The following is a 20577-nucleotide window of genomic DNA, read 5'->3' as shown; positions in this document are numbered from 1 at the left end:
CAATTCTGGCTATTGGAGAGTTCTGGGAATCTGGCTAATGAGATTATTATAGTACTGTACTGTACTTATAAATCATGAACTGTATTGTTATAGTTTCTGAGGTTTATTTGTTTTATCTCTTTGCACCTCTGAAATTTTTTTAGATTTCACCTCAAGTCCATCAGAATTGCTTGAACATCAGTGAAACCATATTGATTTAACATAAGGGTGAAATTAATTAACCAAATATTTGTGAATCAATAACTATGAACTTAGACATTTTCAGGTGAACATTGTACAGTATACTACATAGAAAGGGAAGCTTAACAAGGGACAATTTATTGTGTATGGATATGTTTTGAGAACCTGAAGTTATTCCTTAGATTATAATAATTTAATACTATGAGTCACTCTTCAATGAATCCTCCCCATAGTAGTTCAGAACACGTATATTCAGATGTGGTATCAGTTGTGTCATCAGTTTGTGAGAGAACTTTGCATATTTGTTTGATACAGGGAGTCGGACCTTGAGGAGGTGTTAGCTCTACAGACACGTATGCACAACTCTGCTGGGGTGTTTTTGGAAGCCTCTCGAAGATCCCGATTCTCTTCTGGATATCATTCCGGAGCTGCCTCCTCCTCCTCCTCCTCGTACACCCCTACTGCCTCCTCCTCCACCAGTAGTTCAAGGCCCCGCACCCCCACTGCCTCTCCTCATGGATCACCACGGAGGAACAGACGATCACCTTCTACTGGTATGTCAAGTTCTTTAGCAAGTTTACTTATTTTAAGTGGTAGACCAGAAATTGGAAATGGGGAATTTGAATGTTGAGTAATTTACAGTGATATATCCATTAGCCGGAACAATTGGTGCAGAGCACTTCCAGGAATGAGAGATTTCTGGGTAACGAGACGACTCTCTCAAAGCCGGAAAAAATTCTCCATCCCCAGAATTTTCCAGGTATGGGGAAAATTTTCTCTGAATTTTCCAAAAGATGTGCCCCACGGAAATTGTTCCCAAAGCCGTAATTTCCAGAAAATTATGACTTTGGGAATGATTTTCCCAAAAAATTCTATTCCGGCTATCGGAGAGTTCCGGTTAAGGGGGATCTTGGCTAACGGAGATATTACTTAAACTGTACTGTCAGTAGGTGAGTTTCTTTTGAGGTGCCAAGAAATAAAGTTTTTGTTTGTATAGATAAGGTGTTTATACAGATTTATTTAACCTTTTTATTTATATGGTGGACTTACAAAAGGGAGGAAATGTAATAAAGGTTCAGTGGAGGAGACAGTTACCGAGGCTGTACAGTATTGTATTATAGCGAGTGACCCCCAGAACCAGGTGTCTTGTTGGCTACTTCACTTTACTTCCTCCCATTGAAATGAAAACTTCAATGACTGGCTTAGACAAGGGACAAATATAGCATGTAATGTCTTTCAGGGTCACTTTTATTAACTGTTTGAAATGTATGAGAGCACTAGTTAAAGTTAGGGTCTTGACACCTCAGGAAGGAACCAGCATCAACAGTGTCACATGTGATTTCTATTTGTGTAGAGTAAGTTTTTTTTAGAAATAGTCATGTATCCACAAATATCAATGTGTTTATTATGAATGCTGTAGTTGTTCATCATGTATCTAATTCACATTTTAGCCTTAGATGTAAACACAGTGTGGGACTATAAATTTGATAAGTGTAAGAAAAAAAAAACACCTTAATTCAGGAAGATTAAAAGAAAAGTAAGAATACTAATGAAGAGCAGTTATGGAATATACGTGGGAGAGATTATCACAGGGTTTTAATGAGAACAAGAAGCTATTCCAGATGGAATTAAATAATTGTCAGACTAAGAGAATATTGAGAAATCCAAATACCCAAGTATTTGCCTGGTGTTACAGATGAAGCAGCTGGTTAGTGTTCTCTACCTCTCAAGATCCTGTTTCACTTTTCTGTTAATTTTTGTTCTGCTCGTGCTATCTGTCTGGTTGGGTGAAAACAACAGCAAACACAGATGCCCTTGATTTTGCTGATCACTGAAACATCCCCATGATCCACCTTACACCATGATCCCCCATAATCTATGCACTCTGCTTTTTTCTGGGCCTCCATCTCTTCTCTCCTTTAGTATGTCTCTCGTTCCATCCTTACATCTTCATTTCTTTTCTAATGTGTCTCTCTCATTCCACCTTCTTCTTCTTGGTCTTCTTTGAAATCCCATCCAGTGCTGAATTATACATTTCTCTCTTTCTTTATAGTGCCTTAGTTTAGCCTGATCAACTCATTCCAAAACATTTTTTGTTTTTACATCTGTGAATTTCTCTATCTTTTTAACTCCACGTTTTTTTTTTTTTTTTTTTTCAAGAATGTCATTTTTGTTGCTGTTAAAGCTGCTGTTTCTTGCCTCTAGAATCCATGTTTCACACCCATGTAGTACTGTTTGCTCAACTTTTGTTTATTTTAATAGGTGTAAACTTACTCTTGGAAGTAGATAAAGACTTAAATTACAATGAAGTTGCGTGTAGTGAAGATAAAGGACAAAAATACTTTAAGAATTCTTTCTTTTAACCACATGGAATAATTTTCCCTTTACCATATTCTATGCATTTCAAAAACTGATCTTTCTGTTATACTTTTGCTTGTTATTATTTTTTTAAGTATTGTCATTAAAATATTTAGAATATTTGTAATTTTTCATCATTAAACTTTATTAAACAGGGACCCACACCCGGCCAACAGAGCCTGTGACAATCGAGCCACAGTCCCATCAGACAGAGAGTCGTCAACCTCCTCACTCCCAGCAGCTAGAGCAACAGGAGCAGCAACAGCAGCAGAAGCAACAGCAGGGTACAAGCCAGACTCCAGCCACTACGTCCAGTGCTGTCACCACGTCTCAGAGTCCCCCATCTTCTTTGCCGCAGCCTGCCACCACCACTGCCTCATCTTGCTGTCTCTTTGGTAATATTCTCAAGGCCAGTTTAAAAGGAACTAACACATCTTTTATCTCATGAAATCCAAAAGGTATAGCTTTGCTTTGGTTGATACAAGTTGCTGTATTTATGCACATCATAAATTGATAACTTTAGTATACAGTGAATGAGAGAGTTATCATCCAGTGAGTTTTCTCCAGTTATACTGTAGTGTATTAAGGAATTTTTACATGAACTGAAAGCTTTAATGTATTTATATATCTTGCAGCAAAATTCTGACACATCCTGTAAACATTGGCAATAAAAGTACAAGAACTGAATGATTATTTGTGCAGCTATAGCATATAGAGTTAAGGCATGTATGTGGAAGCTTAACCCAACTATAGATGGTTCATTATCACAGCCAGTAATGTGAGGAATGCTTGCTGATTTGCTTAGACTGTTGACCAACAGGCACTTGCTTTACTGTGACAGATTTATGAAATTTCTATGCAGTTAATACTTAATCATGTAAGCATTTGTCAGTACTTGTATATGACACTTGAAGTGGCAGATGAGAGGAGTTGTGGAATTGTGGGACATCATTAGCTCACAAATTTCGTCTTTGATAATTTGCTCTATGACTTAACTTAATCATCATTAAAGATATATTTATTAATACTGTACTTGAGTCCTGCCAACAATATAATCAGTTCAGGTCATGTGCAGATTCTGCTTGAATTAAATCCCCTCTTTGCATTTTACTTTGTACAAGTCCCTTTTTAAGGAAAATTGGCCCATGGAGTGCTAGTAAAGGAAGTTCACTAATGAGCAAATATATACCTGTATATACTACATTAAAAGTAGAAGTAGGAGACTCACTCAACACACAGTACTCACAACACATCCTCCTACACTTCTCAGATCACCAGCAACAGTATCTACAGATAAGTAATTTACACTTTTTAAATTCTTTCATGAGAAAAGTATTCATCTTTAATTAACTTTATTGGAGTTAAGGTTCAAATTTTATTTGAAAGAAAAGGGGACTCCATTTTTATTATGGGCTTTACCAGCTGATGGCAGTGAGGAATATGCAGTAAGGAACAGAGACTGAGAATATTGGGTTAATGGAAAGTTGTGTAAAACTTGAGAGGTTTACTTAGAATACATATCTCAGATGTTGCTCTGAAGACAAGGAAGGTATTGTATAGTTAATAAAGATGGGTAAGATATGAAAAAACTTGAAAGTGGAAGTTGTTCTTAATGTAAGAAATATACCACATAATTATAATAGAATGTGTGCCAACTTGATTTCATGAAGGTAGAAAGAGAAAAAAACAAAATTCTTAACAAGCCAACACATGTTCATATCAGAGCTTCCATACTTTGTGGAAACACTTCACTCTTTCACTGCCCACCCATACAAATGTAACCACTTTTTCTTTATAATTTATATTTGCTATTAGGCTTATTTCATTTGTCTGGTTTGTTTTAAATATCCACTAGCATTTCTAAGATACCTCATATACTGTACAGTAGATATACCTTTATGCTTATCAGACATACTGTATAGTTCACATTATCTTCTGATGGGCTGTGACTTGATTTAATTGAATATTGCAAAGGTTGATATATAATTGCCCCAGATTGATTGATTTTTATTTTATTTTGGGTTACTACTTGATGAGGAAGGAGCAATGGTAGGCATTCCAGGGTATGTATCTCATTATATATTATTGGGAAAGGCTATCTTGCATTGCCTGAGGGAGGAACAGTGGGCTAGAAGTCCCTATTGTGTATACTGTATTGACCAAGTCATCATGGGCTCACACCTTGGTCTCCTAGCTAAGGTGTTCTTTGTCTTCCTGCAGTATCTTTTTACCAACATTGCCATCAATTTTGCTTAATGTCTGCAACAACTTATTTTCTCTCTCTCTGGTTTTTATCACTCGCAGTCACTTCTTAGTGTAGCCTGGCATTGATATCCTCTACTTACTGGTTTATGTTGTTACTCCAAGTAGATTTTATCTTAAATAATTTTGATATTTATTTTCATCATAATTCACAATTATAACCCATCAAAGCATATTGTAATATTAGTCATTTAAATCTGAGTTAAGGCAAGATACTCAAAATGGCTGTGTTCATTTATTGGGAGTTTGGTTTAATAGCACTGTTTAATAGTTGCCCAGGAGTTAGAGAGCCTTATATCTGCTCTCCTTAAATTAGTATGGTAAAACAGTAACTTTATTACTTCCATCTATAGCCACTTCAAGATCATTTATAAAGGAAAATAGATGTTAGCCAAATAGCCTTAAACAAAATTATTAGTGTTAAATTTTAATCATACAAATATATCCTGAAGCTATCTGCTATATTTCTGTACTTTAAGATGTTATAGTTGTCTTCTAAATTGTTAATAGTGTACAGTCTGTGATTTACAGCAACACTTTGAAGGACAGTCAGTAATTTCCAGTAATTGTGAGAGCTTACCAATATATGATGAGAGACTTCATGTTGTAACTACATAAATTGTACTCATTAAAGTGAAGACTTGGTCTTCCCTGTTACAGAGTATTTATAATGCCTGATAATGGAATTATCATGTCTCTCAAATTACAAATCAAAAGTGACCTACATGTCAGTTTCTTATGTTAAATATGGAAGGTATATTACCGGTAGATGTAAGTGTATCTTTATTTTTCTGGTGCAATATTTATTCATACAAGTTGTTGGTAAAATGAAAATTTTTGCAACAATGTGATAACAACAGAGTTAAGTTGTACAATATAAAAAAAAAACAGAAGGTCAGGTGAGCCATCTATATATTGTACAGTGCAGTGCATTGTATACATTTGTTTCTGGAGAACTGTAGGGAAACACTTTCATTGATATACCATATGAGGAGTGAACAAGTTCTCAGAAAACTAGTAGCTACAGCACCAGAAACTTTTGGCTCTGTGTTACAACACTTGTCTTTATTTTTTATCCTTACTTTATCAAGTAGTAAAATTTAGGGCATCGCAATTACTGCACTGACTGTAAAGGTCTGGCCCAAGGAATACTTAAGTTGTGTATCATATGAACCATTTGTGAAACATAGCAGTAAATGTACCAGCAAGTCAGTTCAATTTTGTGAAGGCTAGACTGGCATTGATTTATTCATGAGGCAGCTAAAACTAATGAACTCCAGCCCATCACTCAACACATGTACTTAACAGTTGGTATTTGATAGATAAATCAGTTTGATGAGTTGCATAACCAGTATAACTCCCAAAATGGAAACAGACCTCAGCTGTTACTCTGTGACCTCTTATTATATTTAAAAGCAACTGCAATTTTTATGTGATCCAAAATAATTATATAATTATTATTATTTAGATGATGTCATTATTATTTAGTAAATGGTCAAGGATAACAAACTGTTTTTATGTATAATAGAGTCAAGTTGTAGTGAAACACTGCTGCTTGAATTGTTGAGGGAACATTTGTCACACCTTGTGCAGTGTGAATTTTTTTGACTAGTCCAGAGTCACAAACTATAGTGCAAGCAGATAAGCCAAGGGTATATAAGCTTCACTCATTATATCCCATGATGACCAGTCATTAGCTGTAAGCAGTGTACTGTACTCATGTTCAAACATGAAGCTTTACTAACACAACACACTCACTCCCTGCCCCTGTACTTTTATTTATAACTTTCTGGTTTTATAATAGGAACTTTCTTGTTGAAGCTGTTTAATGTTTTTCCTGGCTCATACACAATTATCAAGACTGTTTCAGAAATTATGTTGAAATCATTGAGGGTAAACATTTTATATCATTGTCAGTGACTTACTTGGCCCTGGCTTATCTGCAAGGACTAATTTACTTACAAATCAGATGCTGCTGATGCCCACATACAGTAGTTGAGATCCATTTTCTGGTCACTTTTCATAGTGTGGAACTTTGTGCCATGTTTGATAATTTTTTCTTAGAAATATTGTGTAGATGCTTAAAATTAAGTGTCTAATGCATGTGCTTATTTTAACAAGCTCTTATTTATGTTCATTTATGGAGTATATTCAGTTTACTGTTAAAAGATGTGATACTGTTACACGTACCCAATACAAACTCTTCATCGTTATTTTCATTCTCAGAATACTGTACTTGAAGAGTATTTTTCAAACATAATACATTACATCTTCAATTATGTGCCACATGAGTGTTTTTCCATCTTATTTATTTCTAATACAAAAGTATTTTCTAAAGTGAAATAGAAACTTGTACTTATAAAATAATTAATAACATTTATTTGTTCACAAGCAAGAGTTCATCGACAGAATATTTTGTTGCACTGCTTGAACTTTGATTTAATAAGAAACTCTTCTTGTGTTACATATATATCTAGTGGATGCCTTTCTTCATACCCAAAATATGCTCCTCTGTGTGTGTATAATGTGGTGATATATCTGGCGTTTTCCTCCAGTCACCGAATGTAATTAAGGTTGTGGTGTATCACTTAATTTATGAATCCCTGTTCCAAATACCTGTGATTTTGAGTGTAATGGTTGTCATGACATTGTTGCCTGGTATTGTCACCTACTGTGGACATAGTGGGCCTCAGGTGTAGCATTAGAGAAACCACAGTGTTTGCATGTTTTGTGGTAATGTTCCTCAGTGAGGAAAGCATGGCACAGCTACTTACACCTTCTCTTTACCCAACTTGTGACCAGGTACAGTACAGTACAGTACAGGTGAAGATGTGGTGCTCTCACTAAAATATTAAAAACTTGTAATACACATTGCTTCTGCTAGACTCTCTCTAGTTGTGCTGATTAACTATCTTATCATTTTTGTCTACATTGTGATACTCATTTGTACAAATGTTGTTCATCTCTCTGTATAAATCTTTGATGCCAGGTTCCCTCTGATAATTTCTTCCTGGAAGACGGTGTAGACATAACTAAGATATCCTCATTAGTACTGTACAAAATTAACCTGCCAAGATTATAATATTGTAAATCTTTATTTATGAATGTGGCTGGCTCACTGCAAACTGTTATACATGGGTATATTACAATGCCCAAGGAATCCAATAATTGATGAAAAATTTCACAAATGTAGAATGATAATTTAAATGTTTTCGTTATTTAACATTTGCTTCATAAATACACTATAGAAGTGATTCAGACAACTGGACTGGCGTCATTCAACCTTATGGTATCACAGACTGTAGTTTTATATCCAGTAAGTTTGACTATACAACCTGCCTTACTGCATGCTCTAGTAACTCCATTTAACAGGTACTATTCTATTATTGTCTAACTGTGTACTGTATATGCCAGCTTGGCTATGTGATAATCTACTGCTGATATAGAGCACCTTAGCTTCCCTTGCCTTGGTCCCTTCATTAATATTCCGTTGCCCCTTATAGTGTGTATTATGGATGAAACTTCACAGTATCATTCAAGTACCCGAGTGGCACATGGTTATTGTTTTAAGAGCTGTCATGTGTTGAAGTAAGTTCTTTAAATATCTTCTTACTGAATTATTTATATTTTTAATTATTATTAATGTTTGTATATGTTCAAAGATTTATTTGTTAGTGTTATAAGAGGCATCATTGTCACTAGAACTCAGGGTAGCTGTAACATACAAAAATGCATATTTATATGACAGGTCATGTCATGAACCATTATTTATTCATGTCTTCAACATCTCTAATAATTGATTCCCTTGTTGGCTTTAATGAACTATGTGTCACTCTCGTGTAAGCTGTTCCCTGTTATACTGTAGGGTGACTAGAATCAAGAGCAACAAACTCTCCCTTCATTTGGGGTTGTTTGTTCTCTCTTTATAACTGTAAGATAATCCTGAGCAATACCAATGTTTGTTATGGTAATTGTCTATCATGGCACTGAGGAACATCTCCTTCCTCTCCCCCACTCCCTGCCTGTGAGTTTGATTTTTATCTTTATGTTACTACAAGTTTATGTGACAGTTTTGTAATTCTCATTTTGTTTTGTAATCCTGTATATTATTTTGCTGTGAAGTATCATTTTAAATCAAGGTTTATTTTCCTTGTGAGGATGTTCATGTAGTTTGTTTGGTTCACTGTTTATTGAAGAGATGATGAGCATAAAACAGTGACTAATGTCAGTGCAGGAAGAGAATGTTATAAAATGTACCATATACAATACAATACAGTGCAGTATATTAAATTTTATATGATGGACATCACAGTTTAAATTGGCTTTCTTTCTTCAGTAATTAGACAGTTATCTTAAAAGTTTTATTTTATATAATAATCAAAAGTTTTTCTCTTGAAGCAAAAGCTTAAAAATGGATTTGTAATAAAATATACAAGCATGGAGGGGAGTGATATGTTGCAAATATTTCTGAAGTCATTAGAATGTGACTGTGAAAGTAGCAAATAAAATTAAGCTTTAAATTTGGATTTAGTTGTCTGCTGGTACTGCATGTTCTATTTTTTCCCATAAGAATTAACCCTTTAAGTGTGTGTGTGAAAACTTGAGCATCACCAAGAAAATAACCTTTCCCTCAGCTTCAACGAAAAATACACTGGTATTGAGGTGTTTGATTATCACATAGTACATGTTTGTTTTAATAACAAAGTGGAACATAAAAAAATGCTACCCAAAGACAATATGAGACCCCAAGGTCAAAACCGGCCTATCTCTAAAAGGTTATTTTTGAGATATTCAACTTTAAAGATTAGTTCTCCTACATCTCAATAACTAAGAAATATAAAAACATGAGATTACACCGAATAATACTTCTTGCCTTCGTCTACCGAGTGTTGAGGGATGCGGAGGTAGACCACAGGAACACTTTAGTGCCCGTAACTCAATAGACTAAACTGGAGGATAGGCCTGTCTTGATCCCGGGGCCAAATATGAAATTCTCTATAGAAAACTGAGAAATGTTGGGATACATTTTGACAAGGGTTGTAAAAGGGTTGCATAGTTTTTATTTCATATCCCTTGTTTATATTTGGAATTCTCCTCAAAGATGTGTATTAACTCCAGTTATTTCATTGTTTGCTGGTACAGTACTGTACAATGTTTTAGGAGAAGCAAGAAATAGAGGAGTTGCATGAAATGAAAACTGTAAAGTGTTGCTAGTATATAAAGTCACAAAGACAAGTAAACATATTTATATCTGAAATATACTTTGTAAGGAAGAGCAGAGAGACGGAAAATAATTTGGAGCAATTAGAAAGTTGGATTGTGGAAAATGATGAAAATTCATGTTAATTTTTGTGAATTATTATCACAACACAATCAAAACTCCAAGAAATCATTGTTAATACTTTGTTTTTTGGGCAGGGAATAAGTGTTGTATTCTTTGTTACAATAACTGCTTGCAGTAGCATGTATTGAGTAAAGCAGCTCTACACTTTAACTTGCAGCACAAAGTTTTAAGAACACAGTATGTTGTTGTTTTTGTTTTACTTCATAAATACCTTTGTTTAATGGCTGCAGAAATTGCAATACTCAGAAAACTATGTTTTGGTATGAATTGTGGAGCACAACAGTTTTCAATGAAAATATTTTGGTGTATATGTCATCAGTTTATCAGTCATAACTAAATGTAGTAGACTGGATGCATATGTGATGAGAGAGTACTGGAAAAGGAATTTCAGTTAACAACAACAGGAATAGTAGAAAGCCTCAGTTCTATCGAGCAGACTGTTATAATCACTGCAGGTTCTGTACAGACTGTGCAGATTAGTATAAAATTTAGGAGAGTAAAACAAAGCTGTTGTTTTTCTTTCGTGTTAAGTAATCATTACCATTTATATTGATGGTCAACTATATGAAAGGTTTTCTTTGGTTAAATCAGTTTCATTATCCAGCTAAACTTGTTCAAAGTGAAATGATGTCAGAAATATTAGCTTAAAGGCAAGTATACACTTTAATGAAGTGGATAGTAAATATATAACTTTCCAGCGATTTACTTACATTATTGGTTAAGATGTAAAAAAATATAAACAGTACAGACTAAGATCATGTTTGCTGTCATCACTACATAAGGGTACACAGTGGTGCACATAGACAGGATATTGATGTGTTCAGATTTAGAAGTTAATTGGCTCTCGGGTGTTCTTATATTTGTTCTACCCCAAATCCTGTGACTACTGTACACTCATTCCCATAAGTGCTGTGAGACATTGTATTCTTGCTTCACATTTGGGATGTGTTGAGAGATCTCACTGAAGAAAATATAGTGGAGTCAACATGTGTGATAAAATGGAAATTTTCAAATGTAATTGACTGACTGATTCAGTGTTTCAGATGCTGATTTATAGCTACATTATTGAAGCTCAGAAAAGTTTTTGAGATTTGAAGAAACTCTGTACATTAGGTATGATACTGTTGATGTTCAACATACACAGTAGTATAGTTGATATAAGCAATAGATAAATGAACTCATAATTTGTTTATAAACTTTCACTCTTGTTAAGCTGATGGTTTGACTTGAACAAAATAGCAACACACAATCATGAGAACTACTTAAACTGAACCCTGCATAAAATCTCAAATGTCTAGTTATATTATGTACATGTGTGTGTGTGTATGCAACATAATGTTACTTTTAGAATACAGTACTGTACTAGTCTTTTGAAGGAAATTCATTTCTTTAAACATGACCAGATTTGGATAAATAAATTAATAAGATTCATTTCTCCTCACTATTGTAAGTTTTCTTATTACTGTAATAGGAAAGGGCATGGTTAGCCCATTCTTTAGTTTGATGTAACTTTGATGTAGAAAAACATCCTCACAACAATACAGTAATACTGAGATGCAGTATAGTACAGTATTAAGAGATGCATTCACAGCCTTCATAGCATACCATTCATATTACAAACAATTTTTTTAATTTGATCAGCTTGTTCATAATTCTTTTAACTAAGTTTTTGCTCTAACTTGATGACTTGCCTTAGTCATTACTTGCTCTATCACCATCGTCATTTGACTTCCTTTGAAGACATATTTAGTATAAATTCAGTCAATACTTTTTTATAATAAGAGTCCTTATAGAAGGTTAATTTCAGTACAGTATAGTACTTGGTAATAGCAAAAAACAACACTGATACTGTGCCACAATTCATACACTGAAAATTGCAGTATGTTATGAAGTACTGTAGTACATTGCTGCATACTGATTGTGGAAGTCGAATGTAAACAATGCACAATAATTAATATCTTGCTACCATTTTGGTCTTAATTAATACAGTACATACTGTAAATCAGTAAATTTGTTATTTATTTATTCATTTCAGTGTACAGTATTTATTTATTCAATTGTATTCCTTTTTGGCTTTGTGTGTTAAATAAATGTAATAAATCTAAAGTTTGTTAAGCTGAAATGTCATTTATTGAATACATATTCACATATCGAGGCATTACTGTACAGGTATAGTCCCTCATAACCAGGTCTCAGAAAACTGGAGGTTCTTTAAAACCGGACATTCTCTTCCTTGGGTTAGATCTGATTTTCTTCCCTTGCTTACACACACACACACACACACATCCAGTTGCATGTTTGTTTTACTTCCTAAATAACAAAATAAAGATAATATTGTTGCCTACATAATCTAATTAATGAAACATACATTAAATTTAGTCTATTTAGAAGTTGAGAGCTCCTTAAAATCAAGTTTTAAGACGAGTTTGTGGATGTTCCAATCCTAAAGTTTTTTGACGAGTCCTGACATTTGCCATAAGAACAGTTCATAAATAATTATTATTTGAATGAATGAATTGCCCAATACCTCGATTATTTTATTTATAAATATATATGTCAATAAAGTACTACTGTATTATTGTTTTCACATAGCTTTTGAAATTAATATTAGTCAAGTTACACCTGTATTAAACTCTCAACTTCTAGATAGACTAAATTGAATGTATTTTTTATTATAAAAAGTTTGCTTAAAACGGCATTTTCTTTCTGGTGTTATTAAGAAATTCAACATATATTCAACTAAGTTTGTGTGTGGAGGCAAAACTTGACAGCCACTGCTGGTAGGTTGACCCAAGAGCCCACAAAACTGAAAAATCCACACAACTGGTTCGGTCTTGGTCCTAAATGTCCTGGATTTAAGGGTCTATACCTCTGATGTTATTGAAATATTCATCGTGTATGGATATTCCTGTGCTTAGAACTCCCATTGATAGTTGCTGAGGCATTCTGTGATAACTGAAGTTTGTCATAGTGGACACCTATAGTCTCCACCTTCCCTTCATCCACAGACAATCAGACATCCCCAATACCTCCCACATCTGCCTTTATCCTGGCTTTCAATTGTCAGCTTTTGTCATTGTGAGTATGTTGCACTCTTCTTTATTTGTCTTTTCAAGGAGATATACAAAGAGAAGTAACAGTGGTGAGGTGTGTGTGTGTATGTTTGAGGGTCTTCAACTTATTTACTGTTCAACTCACTTTTATTGGAGTCATATTAAGAAACTTTGAATAATATTGAAAACATGATTAAGTTTGTTTTTATTTGATGAGAAAACCGTATGAAATTTGTTTATTATCTCTGTACGTATTTCTTTATGTACATGTGAGAAAGAAAAAAAAACCTGACTAAAAACAAAGATAATTTTTACCGATGTTTGTGTGACATGGACATTGTTAAATTAAATGGCTGTAGTACTGGAATCACACTCAGGTTTGCACAATATCTTACTACTGTATTACCATATGAAATGTATTTTGGTTTGTTCGTTTGGAATATTGTAAAGCATTTTATCTTGAGAGACTAGGTAGAGGTGGTGTTGAGATTGAAAGGAAGAGAGACCTACATGATATATGTTCTTTGTTGATTATATAATTTCTTAAAGTTTGCAAGTTTTCTTTATATAAGTTTAACAAGTCTGAAGTTCGATTTCAGTGAGGTGACAAAAACAGTTACGGTATATATAAAATTAAAGTGATTACAAACTGGCCTTCTCTTATATCCAAAATGATGAGTTATTAGATATATTCTCATCTTGTGAACCATATTAAATTTAGGGAATAGATGACAGTAACACTAAGAAGATCATGTGCACACTAATAGATCCTTGCAGTTATTTTATACTGTACGTATATATATCGACTCAATAATAGTCTGTCACTCCTGTAAGCCCTCCACCATAACAGTGCAGGTAACCAGAATCAAGATCATCACAAACTCTCCATCATTCTATGTTCTTTATCTCTTGTGTCAGCAATTGAGAAGTTAGTTACATACTGTACCATGGTAATATACAGTAATTTTATGATGTTATTGACTTGTTTACTGTAGGCCAGGGGTTGAGAGCTCATTATCATTGTTCCCTAAATATTACTGAAGTGTTCTGTACCCAGTGAATGATGTGCAGTACAACATATTGTCCTGACTTAAAATTTGTAACTATTTCTTGAGGAAATTGAGGTAACTACCATCATTTTCAATTACAGTTTTAAAGTTGTATAAAACACAAATAATACTTAATATATGTGTAGATTCATGGTCTTGTTATAAAATAAACTTTAAATATACTGTACCTGTAATTTATTATAAAAATCATATAGTACTGTACTGTAGTATAATGTTCATGTAGTATTTAAAATTCTGTGTTTTAACCTTCATGCTGTGGAAAACACCAATTTACAAGAAAGAATTTATCTCTTTATGAAGATAGTAATATGTTCTGCTTTGTAATTATTAAAAGTGTAGAAAAGCTCCCGTGAATTTAATGTCGATATGCATATGTGTATACAGTAGGTACTTTTGTGTATATAATTATGTATGTCTATAATGCTGTATCCATACATGCATGCATCTTCACATACATGGGTATCTAAACCAGATCCTAACATGTCAAAACTGTTACCAGAAAGATTCAACTGTATTTTTATCACATACATTTTCTTATTTATCAAAAGAAGAAAAATAGTCAGTGATTATACAGTACAACATAGCATGTGGTGACATCAGAAATCTATCATGTTCTTAAACCCTCAGTGGGAGGGCTTTATGCATTTTTAGTAATGTGTTTATTAACAAGAGCATATTTTACTTTAAGCATCACTACCAAATATTTGACTTGGGGTGAAGAATAGAGTAATATAATGTTACTACTGTACTGTATAGGTGTAACTTACAGTAGGTCAGAGCCAACCAGTACTACAGAAGTGTGCCACAGTTGGAGGGTTGTGTAGAAACAATAACTCAGGTTAGTAAATTAAGATAGGCTTATGAAAGTGATCTCACTCATTCACTCCATTAAATAAGAAAATAAATTATATAGTAATTTTTCTGTCTGGACTTGGATAGGAATAGTCTGATATTGTCAATACACTCGAAATAATATCATGTCTTCATTACCATATACATATTAGATGACTTAAATTTGGATTTAATTGAAGTGGTGGTAAGAAATGGAAAATTGGAACCTCGTGCTCTTCCCCCAGAGGTTTCTAATTTATTCAAAAGTTGTGAAGTTGTAATCATTATTGGCTTTAAATATACTGTAGTCTTTAATTCTTAGAAAGCAAGAAGACAAATCCTTTATGAATTACATTCCTCAGCTTTTGTTAGGTGCGTCCAGTTTATGGATATTGGCTTTATGTATTGTTAAAAAGATCAGCTTTACAATTTGGACTCTTGGATGTTTAGAACTGAGTTTTTGTTAGTCAAATTAAGGTTAACGAGAATTAAGTGATTTTTTTATATAGTGTAGTGTACAGTACTTTGTTTATTTTTACTTATACTGTATGCTATGTCAAAAAAAAATTAGCATAAAAAACTGGATAAGTATATAGAAGAAGTGAAATTAGTTTTTGGTCTATGCATTCCATTACTGAAAACAAAAGTTTATTAATATTTTTTTATGTTTTTATAATGTTAGTTATGTGGGGTAGTTACCTATAGTCAAGGGGTGTTTAGTGGTATCTAGGTAATATAAGCAATAGCAAACTTGTATTCTTTAATATAGTGAATATAATGATTTTATCTCATGAATTTCTTTACTTTGCAAATAGATAGAGGTATGAGTATTATTTGAACTCTAAGTGTATGTGTTCCATTTTGGGAATACTGTACATGATGTAAGGTAGTTTTACTAAGGTTAGATTAACCCAGTATACTGTATATCTTAATGAAATTATGGCTGGGCTTACCGGTACTAAGCATGAATAATAATACTATTAATAATAATAATAATAATTCCCTTCATAGAGCTGCCTTAATGTTAGAGACTTTTACTAACTTTGCCAAAGATAGATCCACTAGGTATAAGTGTCAGTTTGCCAACCTTAATGCAGTCCTTCCAAATTGCCTGGGGATGATGGTTGTGTCTAGGAGCCTTCCATAGGTAACAAAAGTTTATATCCCTTTATTAAGCAAATTCTACACATACGTACATAATGTATTACTGTATTATTTCTCTCTTTTCATATATTTCTGTAATTCTTTTCTCTTCTGAACTTTCTTTTTTGTATCTTGTGTGTGGGGTAGTCAGGTATGTACTTAATTACAGCATGTGTTTTGCTTTTAAGTAATGATGCATAATTTTACATTTTGATTTCTAAAGGCCTTGAGGCAGATTTGTTTATTGTTTGTGTGTTTCTTGTGGCTGCTGTTTGTAGGGATAAAGAGTATACAGTTGTTCAGTGTGTGTTTTGCTTAAGTTTATACTGAGTTGCTATGTGTAGCTATGTACAGTGCTGTGTATTCATGTGTGTGTGCATGCTTTTTATTTGTTTAAATGTAACTATTGGGAATTACTTTTTGTGTGTAAGTGGTTATGTTATACAGTACAATACAGGGTGTTGCTATTTTTATAGTCACCTTTGGCAGGATCAGATTAGTAAACATTCCTAGACACAAATATCTGATCCTCTTATGTTTTCCTATGCATGTTTGCCCTCCAGAAGTCACAACCAATCCCGATACAAAATTTCTTATGCTTCATGCAGTTATCCTGCTTGAAAATATAGTATTTATGTTAAGAATGTTAATGCGTAAGCACAAGATCATTACAGTCATCTCCTTTTCTGAGGCCTTTGTCCTTATTGAGGATCTCTAACGTCATTCTTGGTTTTCCTCCTGGCTCGATTGCATTCTGACGTCCTTTAGGCTCTTGATGCTAAAACATGGAGTTCCACATTTCATATGCCAGTAGCTGTATCATTCATTAAAATATTGAATATTGTATTACAAATTGATCCCATATAATTTTTACTTTAATTACAGCTGAAAGTGCAAGTTATTAGTCTTTTCCAACCTAGAATTAATGTTTTGGGATATAGTTATTGAGTAAACCCTGTTGAAGGTAAAAGATTATCTTGCACAGGAACCTTCTTTTATAAATAATGTTTAAATGGTACTGGTAACAGTTATCTTAATTTACAATTGGTTTTTAATTTTCCTTTGATCCCATTAATGAAAATGGACAACATGGCCAACTGCTATCAACAACTTTATTAGACAAAGTATTTTGGTTCAAGATTAGTTCAGCTCCATTAGTAAGTTGTTTTTATGATCTCATTCACTTAGTGACAACACTAATATGCACTGTATAACTAATACACTTGATAGATATTTTATTTCTTTGTAATATCTTTTATTCAGGTGGGCTAAACTTAAATATTGTAGAAGAGAATATGTTTCTCAAATGTATTTTGTTATTGGTTTTTTAATTGTTTTCTCTGTATTTGGAAAAACTGTCTTATTTAGCACTGTACTGTACATAGGGAGTTCCGTATGAAGATGAGGTGAATTTAACACTGATCAGAGGTCTGGTACAGTAAGTAGAATTGTATGGTTTTATAATAGTTTGGTTCTCTTTATTAATCAGGTAAAATGTAAAATACTTGGTCCATTTCCTGTCAAAAGTGTGGAGGTTTGCATTGCTGTTATGCTCAAAATATCCTGATACCAGTAGAAAATGTTACAATATACAGTATCTATTGTAGGAGTTTGACCAATGTAAATGTATTTCAGAATAAAATTTCAAATTGAAGTGCAACAAAGACTCAATTTCTGTTGCAGCACTCCAAAAGTAACCTGCCTTGATTTTGCTCATAGTAATGAGAACTTCAAGCTTTCATTTTATTATAATTAATGTGAATTAGTAATGTCTGTGGCAGTTGAGTGGGTACAGTTGGTTGCCTCCTGTTCAGGGGTCGGTGGTTCATCCAGCTGTAAATAGGTAACTAGTTTATAACTTGGGGAAGTGAATGCTGTCAAGTGCAGTACCGGCCATGCTGCCTCTTTGTGTAACAAAGGCTTAGTTTACATTGTGTTGTATCCACACTGTCCCTAACGGGCAGTCAGGTATATGGGACCCACTTTCACTTTTCAGTAATGTCTGCTAAAGAGTAATTTAAAATGTAAATGTACACATTAACATCATCCATCAACAAGCAAAAGTGCTTGGGCTATAAGTAGACACAACAGTGTTGCAGAAGTGATTTACGTCATACCTATATTCTTAATAGAAATTTTAAATTGGATTTGTGGAATTCTTTCAGAACTTATATTTAAAGTATTCCACATTATGAATCACAGATTGACTTAGAGTTATTATTTTGTATCTAAAATTATTTTTCAGGGATAATTAAAATCATGTACACATCTTGCTAATTTTTTCTGGCACAGACTTATGGTTCTTCAGCAGGTTTTTTAATGGGTGCCAAAGTATCAAATTGTAAATTAAAGTAAATTGTAATACAAACTATCACAACTGAGACTATGCTATTCATTAGGAATTTTATTTATACCAATTTTCTATATGTAATGTTTAGGATAAGTGTGTACTTTACAATGTGCTTAATTGCAACTTTTTCTCATTTATCATAATAAAGAAATGTTAAAGCGCATTGTGTTCTACTTTTTATTTTATTTTTTTTTTTTTAAGATGATAACATTTATATAGTTGTAAACAAGAAACACCAAGACAGCATTAATCCCATAACACATTTTGAAAAAATACTGGACTGTACAGTACAGTAGTAACTTTCATTATTTTCTGCTTTTATGTTGTTTCTGTATCTGAAAATTTTGAAACAGTATTTTGTTTCTATTTATGAATCAATTATATTATTTATATTTTGTGCAATAATATAAAGGTTCTGTCATCTGTCAAACCATTGAAATTTCCCAGTATTAAGATATGAATTTCATTTGAGGATTCGCCCCCAGGCCCTGTTGTGGGTTGATGACCTGTGCCCGGGTGGGCTATTACCCGTAAAAAAAGAAAAAAGAAAGTTTGATTGATTATTAATGAAAATGCTGTTATGATTATCATAAGCATCTATAGGTGTTGTAGTATAATGAAAAAATCTACTATTTTGTGTAAATGGTATAAATGCCTAGTAAAACCACCATCAGACACAAGTATGAACCATCGTTGCAAATGGCCTTTCCAAGCAAAGTACTGTAGACTTTTTTTTTTAAGTGTGTTGGTTTTGTAATTATGTACTAAATTGTACTTAAAAGTTCCTTCATAATTTGAGGATTATATCAGCCATTATTTGACAGTTTTTTTTTTTTGTGAAAGTTGGTCTTATCTTCATTTTCATGTTCTGGCACTGTTCAGTAATCATAGCTTGCTTGCAGTCAGTTTGGAATGAGGATGACCAAACTACTCTTCCCAAAATGTTGGTTCCTTGTCACCATAGAAGTGTTATGTTATTTGATGTGATATTTAAGCAGCTTTTTTGTTATTTTGCAATGGTACCAGGAAATGCCTTCATGTATAATTGGCAATAAAACTTTGAATAACTTTCATTTCTTATAACTGTGTTCTCCTTTCTGATCTATAAACACTTACACTGCTCTGTGTGTCAATTAGCGTGCCTCTTCTGTGACTATTCCATGCATTAATTGACGCAGGCCTTTTCCTGTCACCATTCAAGGCCACAGATGACATATGGTTGTTCCAGGCACCTACAGGTGTCACTACTGATACGGGAAGATACCATAAGTGAGCTTACTCATGTCATGTGCTTAGTTATGGTCTAGCCACCATAAATAATATACAGTGGTCCCTCGGTTAACAAGCACAATCCTTTCTAGAAGGTTGCTCGTTAACCGAAACCATTGTTTCAATGGGTTTTTGGGTAATTGGTTCCAGCTCACCGAAAATTGCCAAAAATGGCCTAAATTCAACAAAAAGGGTAGAAAAGTACACTTACTTTGAGGTGTGAATGTAGAAGGCTCCTGGATGATGATGATGATGATGGGAATTAGAATGGGGGTGGAGGAGAAGGAAGAAGAGAAGGCATTGGAGTGGAAGAGAAGTCACCTCATGGTGCCATTTCACCCATAAAATTTTAGTTCTTTTGGTGTAATTCAAGATTATTTTCTTTAAATCAACACTGCACTGCATTATATATTGTCAATATGTAAAATAAATTTCAAAATGACCAATAATTTGCTTGGAAACACAGAAAAAAAGCGTTTAGTTGAAGAGAGTCTCAAGCAAGATGTTACCTCCAGTGAAAACAGAGAGAGACTAACGCCTGTCTGGTGTGTTGCCAGGCTGGATGGCATGCCAGAAACTAGTTTCTTTACCTTCAATTATGTTCAATAATTGTTAAAATTACGAAAAAAATTAATATTAAACTTTTAAAATTATTGAATACTGTAAACTTCGTGATATTTACTAAAATGGTAAGGAATATAAGCCCTAGAACCGATT

At 33.5% G+C, this 20577-nt stretch overlaps 1 protein-coding gene across 5 annotated transcripts in view; it reads left to right on the top strand.

Moving 5' to 3' along the window:
- Positions 1-19662, top strand: part of LOC121862424 (tubulin polyglutamylase TTLL5-like) — an 82808-nt gene extending 63146 nt beyond the window's left edge. For all 5 annotated transcript variants that reach the window (XM_042360706.1, XM_042360703.1, XM_042360704.1 and 2 more), the window contains 2 exons: positions 496-734; positions 2694-19662. In XM_042360706.1, coding sequence (XP_042216640.1) covers positions 496-734; positions 2694-2986 — 532 coding nt within the window. In that variant the 3' untranslated portion in view covers positions 2987-19662. The remainder of the gene's footprint in view (positions 1-495; positions 735-2693) is intronic.
- The last annotated feature ends 915 nt before the right edge of the window (positions 19663-20577 follow it).

The sequence above is a fragment of the Homarus americanus genome, unplaced genomic scaffold, assembly GCF_018991925.1.
Source record: "Homarus americanus isolate GMGI-L3 unplaced genomic scaffold, GMGI_Hamer_2.0 scaffold31037, whole genome shotgun sequence".
Classification (NCBI taxonomy): domain Eukaryota; kingdom Metazoa; phylum Arthropoda; class Malacostraca; order Decapoda; family Nephropidae; genus Homarus; species Homarus americanus.
The sequence above is the reverse complement of the archived record's forward strand: the minus strand, read 5'-3'. Positions and strand labels throughout refer to the sequence as shown.